We start from the raw sequence: 19,042 nt of genomic DNA on the forward strand, positions 1-19,042 counted from the left end.
TTCTCCTCTATCTCCATTACATAGCGAACTTCAAGCCTTCAAATTTTGTCACAGAACATGTAACGAGTTGGCACACGTGTTGGCCTCATCTTCGAGTCCTTATAACTAGCAAAATGTAAGTTATAGCCTTAAGTTAACACTATTTAACTTTTCGGTCCTTACTTTAACTTTTCGGTCCTTACTTTAACTTTTCGGCTTGGATTTGGTACCATGGAGACTGTTTATGTAATGAATCTAGGGATGGGGAAAAAAGTCCGCAAACCCGAAACCCGTTACGGGTACCCGAGGTCGTTAGAGCTCGCGGGTACTCGAAATCCGAAGGCGAGTTTAGCCCGACCGACTCGACGAAATCAACGGATCGGGTACGGGTTTTGAGGTGCTATCCGACATCCCGCCCGAGCCCGCCTGATAATCTTTACCCGACATAACCTGCTTAATAATGTCATCCATTTATACGATAATACCTATGCACATTATATGTATGCTTGCTTGTATGTACTTATGTATGCATGTATAACATGTATAGATATATTTGTAAAGTATTTGAAGCGTATAATGTAGATATGTACATATATTGTTGTCCAAGTGCGGAGTGTCCCTGACACAACATTGTTAAGAGAAACTTAATTAAATTTTAGTTTCGATAGAATTTTCGGTACCATCGAAATATAAATTTTCTGGTCATTTCGACCGAGATATTTTGAAAATTTGGTGAAAACCCGATACTCGACCGCCCGATACCCGAGAAACCCGAAAAGTTTGACGGACTTGGACGGGTTCTGGACACTAGGACTTTTTAAATTGTCTGCCCGATTAAACCTGAAAACCCGAATGGACAGCCGACCCGATGAATGACATAAGCCCGACCGGCCCGACCCAGACCGATTCCCACCCCTAAATGAATCTTCTATTGTGAGAGGGAGAGGTTTAGGGTTTCCATCTCCATTTCAATATAACACTTTGTTTACTGGCAAAGTTTCTGGATTTGTCCGGATGAAATCTCATTACAAGTATGCATGGTTGACAGATTGATGTTTCCTTGTGGAGATGGACAAAACATGAACTTTTCTACTACTGGAAAGGGTAGTCTCCCTTCCTCGTATGCATCTTGCATATGCCAAGACTTCGTGAATTTTATATTTCGCACTTCGATCATTGTGTTTTGAGCTTATTATGTTGGGTCGACCTAACCGTGCGTGACACAAGGGACGAATCATGATAGATGCTAGAAACGACCGGAACCAAAACCTGTGACGGAATTGAAACCGGGAAGGAGGATTCAACAAAAAACCTCTAAAACCGCCAAGAACTGCAAGATAACTTCCTAATAACTGTTCAAAAAGTGAAAACCGTCAGCCGGCAAGAAAAAGGCTCCGCCCAAAGAGGTGGTGCTAAAAACTAACTATAACTGCTCCGCTCCAGAGCCCAAACTATATTAGTTGTTATCTTCTTAGCACAAGATAATTCTTCTTCTAATTCTTGAATCTTCATAAAATTCACTCGTGACTTTTCCGTTCATTTTTCTCAAATTCACTCCCCTAATTGTCTGAAAATGGAGGTTTAGGGTTTCCATTTCACATTCTTGGAGGAGCTTCTGAAATTTCAGCAGTAAACTCTACCTCTCTACCATATCAGGTCTCTCTATCTCTCTCATTTAGGGTTTATGGTACTTTACTACGTAATGACGACTTCAACATATTGTGGGTGTTTGATTAATTAATAGATGCTTTCATTTACTCTAATTCTTTCTAGTATTCTAAAGAACCCATATTTGATTTTGTGATTAGGGTTTATATACTTGTATTTTTCAGCTGTGAGGAACAAACAATGGTAGAACCAACAGATTCACCAGATTCAGGACTAGAAAAGAAGATTAAAATTTCTGGTACTGAAGATAGAATTAGCCAATTACATGATTCACTCATTCTTCATATCCTCTCCTTCCTTGATACCAAATATGTTGTTCAAACTAGTGTTCTTTCTAAAAGGTGGATACCTCTCTGGACTTCAATCCCCACTCTAAAATTCGACGATACTACGTTTTTTTTATCCAAAGATTCCAAACAAGGATCCACCAGTAGGTTTATACGATTGGTGGACACTGTATTGCTTCTTCGTGATTCATCTAATATACAAAGTCTTCAGCTTCTCTGTACCCATTGCGAAAGTGAAACACTTCGAAACCATGTTTATACATGGCTACTTTTTGCTGTGAGAAGAAAAGTTCAAGATTTACGTATTGAAATGCCGGATAAGTCCAAGTTTCAATTTCCTCTCTGGACATCACTCTCCAATCTACACTTCGACGATGATATGTTTCTTTCACCCGAAAGGACTGAAACAGAACAGATCAGTCGGTTTACACAGTTTGTCGACACTGTATTGTTTCTTCGCGATTCATCTGATATAAAAAGTTTTAAGCTTTCATGTTCGTGTACCGAATGGGGAACAGAAACAACCCATATTTCTAAATGGATCCTTATTGCTGTAAGAAGAAATGTTCAACAACTAGTTATATCCTTACCCGAAGGACTTGACTTTCAGTTTCCTCCATATCTCTTTACCTCTACTTCATTGATGGATTTGACCCTTTGTTCCCCTGAGGGGGCGGTTATTTCTGACCTTATTCCATATCGAATAGATTTACCTAAGCTCAAATATTTGGCACTAGGGGGGCTTTCAATTGATGTGAACTCAGCAAATAAGATCTTCTCGGGTTGTCCATCTTTGGAAACTTTGCTGTTAGACCGTTTTTCTGTAAAACATAATGGTATCAATTTGAAAATTTCATCTCCTAAACTTAAGCATCTCACACTGGAAAGAATTATATCTCTAGATGAAAATGAGGGCGTAACTGTGAAGTTATATGCGCCAGAACTTAAATTCTTCTCTTGCACAGATGTCATTAAACAAGACTACCATCTAGACAGCTTTGATTCCTTGAAAAGTGCTAGTATTGTAATGGAACAACTAGATGATTTTTCAGACCTTCTGTTATCATCGAAAAAATTATATGCTCAACGTTTGATGAGATACCTACAAGCTCTTCATAACATAGAAGATCTTACATTATCAGCTGACTTCCTTGAGGTATAATTGCTTCCATGCTTTCTTCTCTTATTAAATAAAGCTTAAATGTTTCAACGCCCTAAATAAATAAGACAAGTCTGATTGTGTTTTGTGCTTTTTCAGAGTATGCCTTTGTTCCTTTCGTCTTTGAGAAAATAGCTACAATGCTTGCATTTTGTTTGACCTAATAAGTGGCTAACTGGCACGAATAACTTATGGGTTTCCATGTCTACAGACTACAAGATACTAGATATGTCGGGTCATGAAAAGCCATAAAATGGATACATCATTACTTTCAGGCATGGATTATCCAAATTGATGTTTTATATATATGCCTTTTATGTGCTCAGGTTATGATGGGAGTGCCTGATTCAGTTCACAGTCCCCCGTTTCAGTTTTGCAATTTACGATGGTTATATTTGGATACATGGCTTTCAAGAGCTGCTTTTCGTGCTATAACATACTTACTGCAGATATCTCCTAATATTGAATATCTTTCATTGGAAGTATATCGGGTAATAAAAAATGTCTCACTCATTGGGTATATTTATTTTGTTTCATCTCTGATCCGTAGACAAATACCTTGTCTTGACACTGCGCTTTGTTTGTTATATAGGCTCGCGGTGAAGACCAACATTTTCCTTATGTTGACGAGGTAACTCTCGAAACGCTCTATCTTGTTTGCTTTTCTTATAATTTGTTAAACAGTTCAACAGTCCATAAATTACGTCGCGTAAGTTTGATCTTTCGTACTGTTTAGATAACATCAATTTCAGGAAACAACGTAGAGTATTGGGAAGCAGGGTCTTCATTGTCGTGTATTCTCTATCACCTCAAGTTTGTCGAGATTAAAGGACTTTTGGGACGCGTAAATGAACTCAAATTTTTGGAATTTTTGTTGAAGAACTCTGTTGCCTTGGAGAAATTGGAACTCTGCAGCTGTTATTTCTCAAAACCACCAGAGAAACGAATGAAAAAATTTAGTGAGATGGTACTAAGCTTTCCAAGAGCCTCTAAAGCTGCAAACGATATCTTTAAGTTCAGATTTTAATGTAAAGGGCAATTTTTCATCTCGTTTTCTGTAGATAAAGCAGGTATGTCATGCTAACTTGTATATCATGATTTATATCTTTTTCTCTTGCTGTATGTATAGCCTTTATCTCTAGACGGTATTACTAAGTTTGTTGGTTTTCAACTAAATGCCAATTGTTTGTTGGCAGAGACGCCTTGGATATTATATGCTATATTCTAGGTCATGAGTTCTCCTTTTGTTAATGTTGGACTGTTCTTGAACGCGTTTTCACATGTGGATTTCTTTGGGTCTAACATGTATTTTCTTTTGGGTGGCGTTGAGCTCGCCATTAGGTTTATCATGTGTTGGCCTAGTTGTTGTACAATATTAAGTTTGTGGGAATCTAAATCAAAACCAATTTGGCTGCAAATTGACCTTCGAGACCAGTGGTTTGCGTCCCACTCTCAAGTCACGGAGTTTATGTGTTTGAGTCCTGGTGGAGGTGGAATACCCCAAAGGTTTATCTGTTTTATTTGTAGGGCTAAATGAGACTTCCTTTGAACCATGTCGGTCTATTTTCACAATCATCACCCAAAATTCATGATTATTGTGCTTTTTGTTCGATATGATAAAAAATGTATTTGTAGAGTTTTAAGTTCTATTAACACATCTACTTGTTCCGAAAATATGCATAACCTGCTTGATATGCCTAGTATTCTTTTTCAATGTGAAATTTCAAAATTTTGCAGGTAGTCGGTTTTGTTGGTGGAAATGATTTGCAAGCAGAGATGACCCATTTTACATTAGGTTTGGTCTATGTAGCAAACTCTATTTCAGATGTTATAGATATACTTTCTCTGTATAACTGTCTATTTTTCTAGTCCTATCACTTTATTGAGATGTTTATAGCTTTGTATTGTTCAATGAGGGGGGAATTGATGATGACTAATGTTTCTTTGGTTTTTTTTCAGTAGTAGCAATTAGGTATAATCAGATTCCTGCTAAGTTTCACAAACAGAGTGAACAATTGAATGATGAGAGTAAGAAATTTGATTCTTTAGTCGGTCGGAAACTCGCCTGGGTTGGTACCAGAAATTGGTCGGAAAATTGTGGATTTTGAAGGGTTATTTAGTCGTTAAGTCAATGAATCTCTGAAGAATCGACTAAAGAATCAAAATTCCTAGAGATCGATCTTAAAAGTAAGAATTTTCTTTTGAAGATTAAGTTAATTAGAGGAAAAGAAGATTATATCAGTCCTAGAGAATCAGGAGCAGCTAAAAGTTAGCTATCATATTTTGGTTCAGAACAAATTGAATTGGAAATTCAACACAGGGGGGGTAGTGGTTGGGGATTTGGAGGGACATTGCCATGTCCCTCCAAATCCTATGTTATTGGTTGGGGACATTTTAAATGTCCCCAAATGTCTGTGTTATTGGTTGGGGACATTTAAAATGTCTCAAAATGTCTCTAAATGTCCGTGTTATTCGTTTGAGACATTTCAAATGTCCTGAAATGTCTGTGGTATTCGTTAGAGACACGAAATTACGGACATTTCAAGACAAATTGGTTTTGGTGACATGTGAGGACATTTTAGTGTAAATTTGGAGAGCTTTTGGAGAGAAAATGTCTTTCAAAATATGGAAGACACTTGCGGACATTTCATTAAGAAATATAAAAATAATTATTATTATCAAATTAGATTAAATAATTTATAATAAATAATATATAAAAATATTAATTATTATAATACTTTATTATAGTAATAATGATATTATTGCCATTACTATATTATTATATTATTATATTATTATAATATTATCTTATTATTATAATATTATACTATATTATTATTATCTTATTATATGTTACTATATTATTGTATTATTATTATATTATATTATTACTACATTATATTATTATTATTATATTATATTATAGTAATAATGATATTATTATCATATTACTATATTATATTATTATTATCCTATTATTATTACATTATTTTCTTATATTACTATATTATTGTATTATTATTATTATTATATTATTGTATTATTATTATTATTATTATTATTATATTTTATAATATTATCTTATTATATTACTATGTTATATTATTATTATCTTATTATATGTTACTATATTATTGTATTATTATATTATTATATTATTATATTATATTATAGTAATAATGATATTATTATCATATTACTTATATATATATATATATATATATATATATATATAATATATATATATATATATATATTATATATATATATAATATATATATATTAGTATACTATATAAAATAATACATATTTACCAATTGTCCATCAATGTTCACAGATATCTACGGATGGCTACCAAAGTCGAAAAATATATTTTCGAAATAATGGTACAATTATTTTTATTTCATATGATTAAACGATAATGATAAAATTAAATAAATAAATGTCCACTAATTGTCCATAAATGTATATTTTTAAAATATGAGTACAAATATATTATTTTGTATGGTTAGACAATAATGATAATACTAAAATAATAAATGCCTACCAATTGTCATCCATGATGAGATAATAATAATAATAATAATAATAATAATAATAATAATATTAATAATATTAATAATAATAATAATAATAATATAATAATATCCACTACACATTTTGTCCATGGATTCAATATGTTGAAATGTCTCCAAAACATTTTGTCTATAAACCAAATGTCTTGAAATGTCCATAAAGACTTTTTGTCCATGAATCAAATGTCTTAAAATGTCTATACAGACCTTTTGTCTACAGACAAATGTCTCGAAATGTCTTAAAATGTCTCGAAATGTCTATGAGACATTTTGTCCACGAATGTCCTCCTAAATCCCTATCCACTACCCCCCTAATTGACATTATAAGGCACTTGCTGGTACATATGTCTAAAGGTAGGCCATGTCTATTTGCACCCCCAAATTTTCTTTTTCGGACTATAGGCTCTTCAAGTTTAGTCGCTACCGAATTACTTTTTTTTCTTATTTTCTAGTCCCCTTCATGACCAAGAGATTTCAGAGATTTTCCCGTCTTCGGTAGGAACCCTAGTAATAGGGAAAAATATCACCGTTGGTAGTCTTTGGCGATGTTAAGGGAGTTATATTGGGACTTCGTAGGTCCTCAACTAGCTACGAAGGAGATCGAGCAAAGATCTTGGTCATATAAATGACAGCTTAGAAAAATGTTCTATTTTATATCAATTGGTCATGGCGAAGATGAACATGAAAATGAAATTTTTTTTTCAATATAACAAATGTTGGGGTGTGATTTGCATAATGTTTCTCAAAGTAACCAGTCAAATAAGATTAGTTCATTTTTTTTCTTAAAACTAAGGGTTATTTTTCAAATAGCCTCCGGATTTGTGACGACTTTTTTGCCTGGCTACCTAATTTGTGCTAAATACTCAAACAACCCTTTTTTTTTTGTTTGTTTCGCCCAAATTCTGTTAAAGTTAATTTTTATCTTCCAGTTATATACTCATCATTAATGTTATTTTATCGCTATTATTTCTCCCCCTCTCGTCATCTTTACCTTTTCCAGGAAAATCATGATATTTTCATGAAGAAAAACAGAGAACATTTCAAAAAAAAAAAAATTTCTAACAATTTGTGAGTTTAGGGAAAAAGTGAATTTTGATGTCCAGAGGTACTTTTGGGAACTAAATTATTAGGAAATGTCATGTATAGTAATTATCAATACTGGACTGGTTTGACTCTTGAATAGACTGATTTGGCTTTTTAATGTATACTTTTGGGTTATTCATGAACAATACATGAATTCGTCGACTAATTTGAGTTTTGATAAACTTAATATTGTGTTAGTTGTAAGTATATATTATTATACATATTAACCAATGAAATCCAACTAGTCCCGATGACATCTCACCTAGTAGCTAGGCTTGGCCGACTAGTCTCTATTTCCGATTTTTGGCCCATACACGTACACCCAAACAATGGTTTTCTTTAGATGTTTTTAACCCTTTTGCTATCCTTTTAGTGTTTCACATAACATAAAGATCTGTTTGGCTAACTTGAATTGAAAATCCAATTTAAATCAAAATCAAAGATCTCTTTTTTACCCGTGAGTTTTCCGTTCATTTTTCTCAAATTCACTCCCTTCTTTGTCTGGGAATGGAGGTTTAGGGTTTCTATCTCCATCCGGTTTTTGCTTCCTCGTCGGAGGAGCTCCTGATTTCAGCAGTAAACTCTACCTCTCTACCACCACCAACACTCCCCTCCACAATATCAGGTATATATCTCTCTCTTTCTCTCAGTTAGGTTTTCTGCTACTTTCATTAATAATTGTATATGAGTATCAAACATTGTTTGCCAATTTAACTAGAGATTAGGGTTTACTTACTTTTCAGAAATTTTCCTGCTTTCAATTACTCTAATCCTAACTAGTATTCTAAAGAACCCATATTTGATTTTGTGATTAGGGTTTATATACTTGTATTTTTCAGCTGTAAGGAACAAACAATGGTAGAAACAACAAATTCAAAAGTTAGAAGAAAAGAAAAAGAGAAGATGGAAATTTGCAATAGTACTGAAGATAGAATTAGCCAATTACCTGATTCACTCATTCTTCACATTCTCTCCTTCCTTGATATCAGATATGTTATTCAAACCATCAGTCTTCTTTCAAAAAGATGGAAACCTCTCTGGACTTCACTCTCCAATCTGAAATTCAGCGATACTGATTTTTTTTCGCGCGGAACAGAATGGGTCAGTCGGTTTATACAATTTGTCGATACTGTATTGCTTCTTCGCGATTCGTCAGATATAAAAAAGTTTTTTCTTTCCTGTTCGTATCCCGAATGGGAAACACGAAAAACCCATATTTATACATGGATTCTTATTGCTGTAAGAAGAAATGTTCAAGAGCTATCTATTCGCTTACCTGAAGAATTTAACTTTCACTTTCCTCCATCTATCTTTACCTGTACTTCATTGACGTCTTTGTTCATAAATAATTTTGATGGGGATATTACAGAGCATAATCTCAATCCAATGAATTTACCTAAGCTCAAATGTTTGATTCTATGGGGGATTATCGTTGATCAGAACCTAACTAATAAGATCTTCTCAAGTTGTCCGTCATTGGAAACTTTGATATGGGACTTCGCTTCTGTAAAAGATAGTGATAAGAGTTTCATCATTTCTGCTCCTAAACTTAAGCATCTTTCACTACAAAAAGTTCAATATTCAATGAAAAATGAGGCCGTTACTGTGACGTTAAATGCACCAAAACTTACATCCTTCTCTTGCAAAGATGTCAGTGAACAAGACTACAATCTAGACAGCTTTGATTGCTTGGAAACTGCTAATATTGAAATGTCATTAATCGAACAACCAACAGATTTCTTACATCTTCCTTTATCATTGAGAGAATTATATGCTCCACGTCTGATGAATTTTCTTAGAGCAATTCATAACGTAAAGGATCTCACAATATCATCTGGCTGCCTTGAGGTATAATTTTCCATCCATTCTTCTCTTAATAAATAAAGCTTAAATGTTTGCATTCAACGCCCTAAATAAATAAGACAAGTCTGACAGGTAGGATTCACTGTATGAGCACCTAAGGTGTGTTAAAACCTTGATTTAGTACTATCTAGATTGTGTTTTGTGCTCTTGCCGGTTGTGCCTCCTTCCTTTCGTCTTTGAGAAAGTAGCTACTATGCTTGCATTTTGTTTGATCTAACCCGTATATGTTATCCTACATTGGTACAAAATATTAGATTTGTCGGGTCAAGAAAAGCCAGTAAATGGATACATCTTTAGATCCAAACATGGATTTATCCAAATTGATATTATATATATGTGCTCAGGTTATGATGGGAGTGCCTGATTCAGTTCACAGTCCCCCGACTCAGTTTCGCAATTTACGACGCTTAAAGTTCGATGTATGGCTTACAAGAGCTTCTTTTCGTGCTATAACATACTTACTGCAGATATCTCCTAATATTGAATATCTTTCAATGGAAGTATATGGGGTAATAAAAAAAAGGTCTTACAATTGGGTATATTAATTTTCTTTCATCTCTGCTCCCTAGACAAATTAACCTTGTCTTGACACCACGCTTCGTTTGTTGTAGGTGAACATTGACGACGAATATTTTTACTATGTTGACGCGGTAACTCTTGAAATGCTATATCTTGTTTGCTTTTCTTTTAATTTGTTATATAGTTCAACAGTCCATAAATTCCGTCGCGTAAGTTTTATCATTCATGCTAATTAGATATCAAGAAAGAATTTGGAGTATTGGGACGAAGGGACTTCATTGCCGTGTATTCTCTCTCACCTCAAGTTTGTCAAGATTCAAGGACTTGTGGGATGCGTAAATGAACTCAAATTTTTGAATTTTTTGTTGAAGAACTCTGTTGTCTTACAGAAATTGGATCTCTTCGAAGGTTATTCCCCAAAATTATCGGTTCCTAAGAGAAGACTGAAAAAATTTAAAAAGACGCTACTAAGCTTTCCAAGAGCCTCTGAAGCTGCAAATGATATGATTCAGTTCAAATTCTAATGTAAGAGGTGATCATTTTATCTCGTTTTCTCTATAAAGGGCAAGTATGTCATGCTAACTTGTATTGTTATGATTTAATCTGTTCTTCTCACTAAGCAATATTGTCAAGTTTGTTGGTTTTCAACTCAATACCAAATCATGCCTAGTTGTTCTTTTGCAGTGTGAAATTTCAAATCTTGGCGGTAGCTTGGTGCGATTTTGTTGGTGGAAATGATTTGCAAGCAGCGATGACCCATTTTGCATTAGGTTTTGTTGTTTTCTCAGTGAGTTGAAGGAGAGGTCAGAATCATCTGAAGGAGAAGCTTTTTGATTATTGTAATAATAACAATGTTCTATGACTAACAAACTCTGTTTCAGATGGTATCGATATACTTGGTCAAGATCACGATTGACGTTGTTAGGTTGTGGCCGTACAATGACCTCAATTGAAAAGAAGAAAAATATTTCTTCTTCCTTCCTGTTATTATTACCAAAAACACAAGAAGATACACCAGGGGGGATGGTCTGTCCTCAATCTAGTGATGCCCGGGAAATCAATATTTTCCTGGCTTAGATAAAGGGAAGTTATGCAGTTTATGTTTACGAAACCCGAATTGAAGACTCTTGCAGGACTACTTGCTCCTTATTATACAACTTTTTTTTTGCACCGAGTCCAATTGAAATTATTCTGTGTCAAGATTCTTACCGAAGCTTTTCATCAAAAAAAAGATTCTTGCCAAAGCATGTACTCTGCCATGACATTCGGACCGGAACAATTCACAATCAAATCACTGATCCATCCGTTCCTGCGTCAGTCCTTAAGATTCTAGTACACAACCCAGAACTTGCTGATTTTATCGAGAGTGAGTGTGTTAAAGACTCATGCAAAGGTATCTTGTCTATAGTCACTGCCATCTATGGATCTTCCGAGAGTTACTATGGGATAAATCTCAATTCTCAACCCTTTAGGTAAACAGGGTTGAGATTTCCTATACTTGCATCCACTCTGAAAAGCTCAAGAAGTTATTTTAACCCTTTGCTATCAGTTCACAATTTCAGAAATCTTAGGTTTCTATCCGAACCCGTTAAAAAAAATTTGGATCACTTTTATGGATTCGTTGAGAATGATTCTGATTTAGTTCATGACCTGTTAGAATCTAGTTCATGACCTGTTAGAATCAGAAGGCGTTCTCTTCAGATTGGTTAACTTGATTGAAAATCCAATTTAAGTAAAAATCTTATATTGCGTTTGATTGCAAAATTGTTAAGTGGTATTCTTTGAATAGTAGAATTTTGTAGGAATAAAAAATTCTTGGTCTGCTTGCCAATAGAAAGTAGTAAAGACCGTCTCCCTATTTTCTGTTCATAGTTATCAAATTCACTGCCCTAATTATCTGAAGAATGGAGGTTTAGGGTTTCTATCTCCATTCAGTTTATGCTTCCTTGTCTGTGGAGCTTCTGATTTCAGAAATTTCAGCAGTAAGCTCTACTTCTATACCATCACCAACACTCCCCTCCACAATATCAGGTATCTCTCTCTCTCTCATTTAGGTTTTCTGCTACTTCCATTAATAGATGTATAGGAGTATCAAACATTGTTTGCCGATTTAACTAGAGATTAGGGTTTACTTACTTCCATTTATTGTAAAGTCTAACTAATAATCTAAACAACCCATAGTTGATTTGTGATGGTCTTTTTTACTTGTATTTTTTCAGCTTTAAAGAACAATGGTAGTAACAACAAATTCGCCAGTTTCAGAACTAGCACAGAAGATGGAAATATCTAATGGTACTGAAGATAGAATTAGCCAATTACCTGATTCAATCATTCTTCATATTCTCTCCTTCCTTGACATCAGATATGTTATTCAAACCACCAGTCTTCTTTCAAAAAGATGGAAACCTCTCTGGACTTCAATCTCCAATCTAACATTCAGCGATACTTATTTTTTTTCGCGCGAAACAGAATGGATCAGTGGGTTTATACAATTTGTCGATACTGTATTGCTTCTTCGCGATTCATCAGATATAAAAAAGTTTTTTCTTTTCTGTTCGTATCCCGAATGGGAAACACGAAAAACCCATATTTATACATGGATTCTTGTTGCTGTACGAAGAAATGTTCAAGAGCTATCTATTCGCTTACCTGAAGAATTTAACTTTCACTTTCCTCCATCTATCTTTACCTGTACTTCATTGACGTCTTTGTTCATAAATAATTTTGATGGGGATATTACAGAGCATAATCTCAATCCAATGGATTTACCTAAGCTCAGATGTTTGATTCTATGGGGGCTTATAATTGATCAGAACCTAACTAATAAGATCTTCTCAAGTTGTCCTTCATTGGAAATTTTGTTATTAGACTTTTGTTCGGTAAAAGATAGTGGTACGAATTTCAACATTTCTTCTCCTAAACTTAAGAATCTTACACTGAAAGCAATTAAATTTTCGGAGGAAAATGAGGTCGTAAGTGTGAAGTTAAATGTGCCACAACTTACATTCTTCTCTTGCAAAGATGTCATTAAACAAGACTACTATCTAGATAGCTTTGATTGCTCAGAAATTGCTAATATTGAAATGGGATTAATTGAACGGCTAGAAGATTTTTCAGATCTTCCATTATCATTGAAAGAGTTATATGCTCAACGTGTGTTGAATTTTCTTAGAGCGGTTCATAAAGTCAAGTATCTTTACTTATCAGCTGGCTCCCTTGAGGTATAATTGTTTCCATCCCTTTTTCTCTTAATAAATAAAGCTTAGATGCTTGCATTTAACGTCCTAAATAAAGAAGACAAGTCTGACAGGTAGGATTCACCGTATGAGCACCTCAGTTGTGTTAAAACCTTAATACCTAGATTGTGTTTTGTGCTCTTGGAGTGTATGCCTCCTTCATTTCGTCTTTGAGAAAATAGCTACAGTGACTGCATCTTGTTTGACCTAAGTGGCTAATTGGCACAAAAAATATACGGTTCTCCCTACCCCATATATGTTATCCTTCACTGGTACAAAATATTAGATTTGTCGGGTGAAGAAAAGCCAGAAAATGGATACATCTTTACATCCAGACATTGATTATCCAAATTGATGTTAATATGTTATATATATGTGCTCAGGTTATGATGGGAGTGCCTGATTTAGTTCACAGTCCCCCGATTCAATTTCGCAATTTACGATGCTTCAAGTTGGATACATGGCTTACAAGAGCTTCTTTTCATGCTATAACATACTTACTGCAGATTGCCACTAATATTGAATATCTTTCAGTGGAAGTATATGGGGTAATAAGAAAATTACTCATTGGGTATATTCATTTTGTTTCATCTCTGCTTCCTGGACAAATTAACCTTGTCTTAACACTACGCTTTGTTTGTTATATAGGTGGACAGTGCAGACCAACATTTTTCCTATGTTGACGAGGTAACTCTTGAAACACTATATCTTGTTTGCTTTACTTTTAATTTGTTAAATAGTTCAACAGTCCATAAATTCCGTCGCGTAAGTTTTATCGTTTGTGCTATTTAGATAACATTAAGTTCAGGAAACAACGTGGAGTATTGGGAAGCAGGGTCTTCATTACCGTGTGTTCTCTCTCACCTCAAGTTTGTCAAGATTCAAGGACTTGGGGGATGCGTAAATGAACTCAAACTTTTGGAGTTTTTGTTGAAGAACTCTGTTGTCTTACAGAAATTGGATCTCTTCAGTGATTATTCCCCAAAATCATCGTTTCCTAAGAAACGAATGAAAAAATTTTAAAAAGATGCTACTAAGCTTTCCAAGAGCCTCTAAAGCTGCAAATGATATGATTCATTTCAGATTCTAATGCAAAAGGTGATATTTTTATCTCGTTTTCTCTATAAAGGGCAATTATGTCATGCTAACTTGTATTATTACGATTTACATCTGTTCTTCTCACCAAGCAATGTTGTTAAGTTTGTTGGTTTTCAACTCAATGCCAAATCATGCCTAGTTGTTCTTTTGCAGTGTGAAATTTCAAATCTTGGCGGTAGCTTGGTGCGATTTTGTTGGTGGAAATGATTCGCAAGCGGCGATGACCCATTTTGCATTAAGTTTTGTTGTTTTCTCAATGAGTTGAAAGGAGAGGTCAGAATCATCCGAAGGAGATGCTTTTGGATTATTGTAACAATAACAATGTTCTATTACTAGCAAACTCTGTTTCAGATTGTATCGATAAACTTGGTCCAGATCACGATTGACGTTGTTAGGTTGTCGCCGTACAATGACCTTAATTAAAAAGAAAAATTTTCTACTTCCTGTTATTATTACCAAAAACACAAGAAGATGCTGAAAGGGGATTGTCTGTCCTCAATCTAGGGATTCCGGTGGTAAACCAATATTTTCGTGGCTTAGATTAAGGAAAGTTGTGCAGTTTATGTTTACGAAACCAGAATCCAAGACTCTTGCAGGACTATTCGCTCCTTGTTACACAACTTTTTTTTGCACAAGTTCCAATTTAAAGTATTCTCTGTCAAGATTCTTACCAAAGCATGTACTCTGCCATGACATACGGACCGGAACAATTCACAGTCAAATCACTGATCCATCCGTCTGTGAGTCAGTCCTTAAGATTCTAGTACACACCCCAGAACTTGCTGATTTTATCGAGAGTGAGTGTGTTAACGACTTGCGGGAAGGTATCCTGTCAATAGTCACTACCATCTATGGATCTTCCGGGAGTTACTTTGTATAATTCTCAACCCTTCGCGTAAACAGGGTGAATCTCAACCCTTCACGTAAACAGGGTGAAATCTCCTATACTTGCATCCACACATGTCCTACTTCGAGTTCCTGCCAGGTGAGAGGAACTTTAGTGTTACTATCAATTCGACATCAACAGACAATTACCCAAACCTTAATCAGGAGCAGGAAGATGAATTGGTTGATATTGTGGATGTTAAATTTGGTCACGAGTATAAGCTTGTTATCACCACTTATGAAGGACTTTATCGTTACAGAGTTGGAGACGTGTTTCGGATAGATGGTTTCAAGAACAAAACCCCTCAATTCAACTCCGCGTGCCGAAAGAATGCAATTCCAAGTCATTACGTATTCTAATGGGAGTCGAACTTGTAATACTATTAATCGTTACAGAGTTGGAGACGTGCTCCGGATAGCTGGACTTTATCGTTACAGAGTTGGAGACGTGCTCCGGATAGCTGGACTTTATCGTTACAGAGTTGGAGACGTGCTCCGGATAGCTGGACTTTGTCGTTACAGAGTTGGAGACGTGCTCCGGATAGCTGGACTTTATCGTTACAGAGTTGGAGACGTACTCCGGATAGCTGGACTTTATCGTTACAGAGTTGGAGACGTACTCCGGATAGCTGGTTTCAAGACTAAAACCCCTCAATTCATCTTCGTGTCCCGAAAGAATGCAATTCCAAGTCATTACGTATTCTCTAATGGGAGTGGAACTTGTAATACTACTAATATTAGCCTACAAGTCTAGACATATGTCATTGACATTTGGGGAATGTTATACCAAGATAGGGTGGGAGAAACCATGACGGAAGGAAAGAGAGAGCGCAAAATTGTGAGACGGTGAGAAAACGACTTTCTCATGTTTTAAATGAGAAAAAAATTCAGTTGATTTTGACACTTTCGTTTACCACTGGAAAAGGACTTTCACATGAAAGTTGATTTTCTCATTCTATTTTCTCAGGTAACAACATACCCTAAAAGTTACAAATAGAAGTAGTTAGAGTTAAAATCAGATCTTGAGTCAGATTCCAACTATAACTTACATAAAGAAACAAACAAACAATGCCTTCATCATCTAACGGATAAGAGAGAACTTCCAATTAATTAGTGATATTAACTAGTCAACGAATCTAGTGGTTTTGATTTGCTCTTATAACTAATTTTAATATTTCTTGATACTTGATAAGGAATTGGAAGAAAAACTCATCTTGATTTGTTTGAGGAAGACAAAGATGAATAAGTCAGAGCAAGAAACTATGTTAGCTGAGATGCAAAAGAAAGCACTTCAATTCATTGAACAAGTGACTACTAATGCTGATCATGTTCAAAAACAAGTTCTTTCTGAAATCCTATCTGCCAATTCCGACGTCGAATATTTGCAGAGACATGGACTCCATGGACATACAGATCTTGAGACCTTCAAGAAGTTGATCCCAGTCATCACTTATGAAGATATCAAATCTGATATCAATCGGATTGCTAATGGTGATGCTTCACCAATCCTTTGTCAAGAACCCATTTCTGAGTTCTTTACCAGGTATGAAAGATTTTAAACCCCACTTTTTCTATCTCTATCTCTCTCTCTCTATAGATCTGAATCCACCATTAAAATTGATCAACTACAAGAGTCATGGTACAAGAGTCATGCTACAAGAAGCTAAATGTCAGCCTACTACAGACCTACACGAATTAACGGTTTTTATTTTTGAGTCACCCTCCCTCTCTCTCGATAGACTTTTTCACTAGCGATGGATGGTTGATTCTTTGTTGAGTCTGGGGTAGGTCTACTTTTGTAGCATCTTTTATTACTTCTTTATTGGGTCTGGGGTAGGTCTACTTTTGTAGCACCTTTTATTACTTTTTCAACTACAATGCTAAATAGGTGTCATCTCTCTATGTATATAGTTCAGGGACTTCAGGGGGAGAGAACAAACTGATACCAAAAACAAAAGGAGATATTGCAAGGGGTTGGTCTATTCTTAACCTCTTGATGCCTGTAATGAACCAATATATTCCTGGCTTAGAGAAAGGCAAGGTTATGCAGTTTATGTTTGTGAAGCCTCAATCAATGACTCCTGGAGGACTAATAGCTCATTGGTTTTCAACTGCCCTATACAAGAGCCCGATGATGAAGGAGATCATGACCTTGTTTAATCCTTTCACTTGTCCACTTGAAACCATTCTTTGTGAAGATTCTTATCAAAGTATGTACACTCAGTTGCTCTGTGGGCTTTTCCAAAACAACCAAGTTCTTCGAGTCGGATCTCCTTTTGCTTCTAATTTTGTTCAAGTGATAAGGTTCCTAGAGAAACATTGGACCCTTCTTTGCAATGACATTCGAACTGGAACAATTCACAATAAAATCACCGACCCATCTGTCCGAGAATCAGTGTTGAAAATCCTTACACCCACTCCAGAACTTGCTGATCTCATCGAGAGTGAGTGTGGTAAAGACTCATGGGAAGGTATCATATCAAGGTTATGGCCTAATGCTAAGTACATTGACGTTATAGCGAGCGGTAGTATGTCTCAATATATTCCAACTCTTGATTATTATAGTAATGGCCTACCTATAGTCACCACAAATTATATGTCTTCTGAGTGTTGTTTCGGTATAAATCTCAACCCCTTATGCAACCCAAGCGAAATAGCCTTCACCTTCATCCCTACCGTGGCCTATTTTGAGTTTTTGCCAATTGAGAAGAGTACTGCGGACATTAGCGATTCAAATCTACAACATGAATTAGTCGATCTTGTGGATGTTAAGGTAGGTCAAGAATATGAGGTTGTTATCACCACTTATGCAGGACTTTATCGTTACAGAGTTGGAGATGTGCTCCAGGTATCAGGGTTCAAGAATAAGACTCCCCAATTCAACTTCATGTGCAGAAAGAACGTGATTTTGAGCATTGATATTGAAAAGACCAATGAGTTGGATTTGCAAAATGCTGTGAATAATTGCATTAAGCATCTCACAAAGCTCGATATAACTCTAGAGGACTATACTACTTATGCAGACACATCAACTATACCAGGCCATTATGTATTCTATTGGGAGCTTCGGAGTCGCAATATTACTAGTAGTATTAAGCCCATCAACATTCCCCAATTAACAATTGAGGAATGTTGTCACACAATTGAAGACTCCCTCAATAGTGTGTATCGTCAATTTCGTGGTGTTGGATCGATCGGGCCATTAGAGATAAAGGTACTCGAAACTGGAACATTTAACAAGCTGATGGAGTACGCAGTCAGTAGAAGTGCCGCGCCGAGCCAGTACAAGACTCCAAGATGCTTGAATTATGGTCCCCTTCTTGAGCTTCTGAACTGTGGAACTATTTCTAATTACTTTAGCTCAAAGTGCCCCGAATTTATTCCTGGTCATAAAAAGTGGCACAATCAAGACTAGGCTGAAATCTCTAAAGTTCACTTGCAAATCCTATCATATAAAAAAGAGCGTCTCGGATTTATTAAATCTAACTCTAAGTCTGAAATGACTTGAGTCAGATTTCAGACTGTTTTTTTATTTTTATTTTACTCGTGATCTCAACTTGTTTGAGTGATTGTTTATGCTTTTATGGGTCCATTTCAAATAGTTGATGTTTCATATTCAGTCATTTGATACACATTAATAAGGAATTTGTGGAGAATTACGCTTTTGTTAATGTTGTTGTTCGAAATTAG

At 35.4% G+C, this 19,042-nt stretch overlaps 4 protein-coding genes across 10 annotated transcripts; all 4 read left to right on the forward strand.

Annotated features, from left to right (window-relative positions):
* The first annotated feature begins 1,081 nt into the window (after window positions 1-1,081).
* Window positions 1,082-5,030, forward strand: LOC147560253 (F-box/LRR-repeat protein At3g59190-like). Of its 2 annotated transcripts, none has more exons than XM_086662394.1 (6): window positions 1,082-1,635; window positions 1,812-3,090; window positions 3,420-3,584; window positions 3,686-3,724; window positions 3,830-4,163; window positions 4,831-5,030. In XM_086662394.1, the coding sequence occupies exons 2-5, from the start codon at window positions 1,828-1,830 to the stop codon at window positions 4,118-4,120; spliced, it is 1,758 nt and encodes a 585-aa protein (XP_086518520.1). In that variant the 5' UTR covers window positions 1,082-1,635; window positions 1,812-1,827; the 3' UTR covers window positions 4,121-4,163; window positions 4,831-5,030. The 2 variants fall into 2 exon arrangements, with proteins under 2 accessions (XP_086518520.1, XP_086518521.1); XM_086662395.1 differs by having other exon boundaries at window positions 1,245-1,635; window positions 1,788-3,090.
* A 2,897-nt stretch (window positions 5,031-7,927) lies between these two features.
* On the forward strand, window positions 7,928-11,042 carry LOC147560254 (F-box/LRR-repeat protein At4g14103-like). 4 transcript variants are annotated; one of them, XM_086662399.1, is made up of 6 exons: window positions 7,928-8,376; window positions 8,591-9,599; window positions 9,959-10,123; window positions 10,226-10,264; window positions 10,370-10,658; window positions 10,818-11,042. In XM_086662399.1, exons 2-5 carry the CDS (start codon window positions 8,607-8,609, stop codon window positions 10,655-10,657), a joined length of 1,485 nt encoding a protein of 494 aa, XP_086518525.1. In that variant the 5' UTR covers window positions 7,928-8,376; window positions 8,591-8,606; the 3' UTR covers window position 10,658; window positions 10,818-11,042. The 4 variants fall into 4 exon arrangements, with proteins under 4 accessions (XP_086518525.1, XP_086518523.1, XP_086518524.1 ...); XM_086662397.1 differs by having other exon boundaries at window positions 8,070-8,376; window positions 10,370-10,665; XM_086662398.1 differs by having other exon boundaries at window positions 8,124-8,376; window positions 8,567-9,599; window positions 10,370-10,665.
* Window positions 11,043-11,488: 446 nt separating this feature from the next.
* Window positions 11,489-14,899, forward strand: LOC147560255 (F-box/LRR-repeat protein At4g14103-like). 3 transcript variants are annotated; one of them, XM_086662401.1, is made up of 6 exons: window positions 11,489-12,164; window positions 12,353-13,354; window positions 13,753-13,917; window positions 14,018-14,056; window positions 14,162-14,467; window positions 14,621-14,899. In XM_086662401.1, the coding sequence occupies exons 2-5, from the start codon at window positions 12,365-12,367 to the stop codon at window positions 14,390-14,392; spliced, it is 1,425 nt and encodes a 474-aa protein (XP_086518527.1). In that variant the 5' UTR covers window positions 11,489-12,164; window positions 12,353-12,364; the 3' UTR covers window positions 14,393-14,467; window positions 14,621-14,899. The 3 variants fall into 3 exon arrangements, with proteins under 3 accessions (XP_086518527.1, XP_086518528.1, XP_086518529.1); XM_086662402.1 differs by having other exon boundaries at window positions 11,600-12,164; window positions 14,607-14,899; XM_086662403.1 differs by lacking the exon at window positions 14,621-14,899 and having other exon boundaries at window positions 11,694-12,164; window positions 14,178-14,478.
* LOC147560256 (indole-3-acetic acid-amido synthetase GH3.6-like) lies at window positions 12,223-19,023 on the forward strand. The gene is made up of 3 exons (XM_086662396.1): window positions 12,223-12,280; window positions 16,372-16,895; window positions 17,264-19,023. The coding sequence occupies exons 2-3, from the start codon at window positions 16,591-16,593 to the stop codon at window positions 18,765-18,767; spliced, it is 1,809 nt and encodes a 602-aa protein (XP_086518522.1). The 5' UTR covers window positions 12,223-12,280; window positions 16,372-16,590; the 3' UTR covers window positions 18,768-19,023.
* Window positions 19,024-19,042: the final 19 nt, after the last annotated feature.

This window comes from Eschscholzia californica, unplaced genomic scaffold (assembly GCF_041429995.1).
Source record: "Eschscholzia californica isolate CP2 unplaced genomic scaffold, dmEscCali1.0.p SCAF_2, whole genome shotgun sequence".
Classification (NCBI taxonomy): domain Eukaryota; kingdom Viridiplantae; phylum Streptophyta; class Magnoliopsida; order Ranunculales; family Papaveraceae; genus Eschscholzia; species Eschscholzia californica.

Bases quoted from the DNA above. Each gene is read 5' to 3' on its own strand.
- LOC147560255 (XM_086662401.1), top strand. From the start codon at position 12,365: ATGGTAGTAACAACAAATTCGCCAGTTTCAGAACTAGCACAGAAGATG. The intron at 13,355-13,752 runs GTATAATTGTTT...ATATGTGCTCAG, and splicing joins TATCAGCTGGCTCCCTTGAG to GTTATGATGGGAGTGCCTGA. The intron at 14,057-14,161 runs GTAACTCTTGAA...TGTGCTATTTAG, and splicing joins ATTTTTCCTATGTTGACGAG to ATAACATTAAGTTCAGGAAA.
- LOC147560256 (XM_086662396.1), top strand. From the start codon at position 16,591: ATGAATAAGTCAGAGCAAGAAACTATGTTAGCTGAGATGCAAAAGAAA. The intron at 16,896-17,263 runs GTATGAAAGATT...CTATGTATATAG, and splicing joins ATTTCTGAGTTCTTTACCAG to TTCAGGGACTTCAGGGGGAG.
- LOC147560253 (XM_086662394.1), top strand. From the start codon at position 1,828: ATGGTAGAACCAACAGATTCACCAGATTCAGGACTAGAAAAGAAGATT. The intron at 3,091-3,419 runs GTATAATTGCTT...TTATGTGCTCAG, and splicing joins TATCAGCTGACTTCCTTGAG to GTTATGATGGGAGTGCCTGA. The intron at 3,725-3,829 runs GTAACTCTCGAA...CGTACTGTTTAG, and splicing joins ATTTTCCTTATGTTGACGAG to ATAACATCAATTTCAGGAAA.
- LOC147560254 (XM_086662399.1), top strand. From the start codon at position 8,607: ATGGTAGAAACAACAAATTCAAAAGTTAGAAGAAAAGAAAAAGAGAAG. The intron at 10,124-10,225 runs GTAATAAAAAAA...CGTTTGTTGTAG, and splicing joins TTTCAATGGAAGTATATGGG to GTGAACATTGACGACGAATA. The intron at 10,265-10,369 runs GTAACTCTTGAA...CATGCTAATTAG, and splicing joins ATTTTTACTATGTTGACGCG to ATATCAAGAAAGAATTTGGA.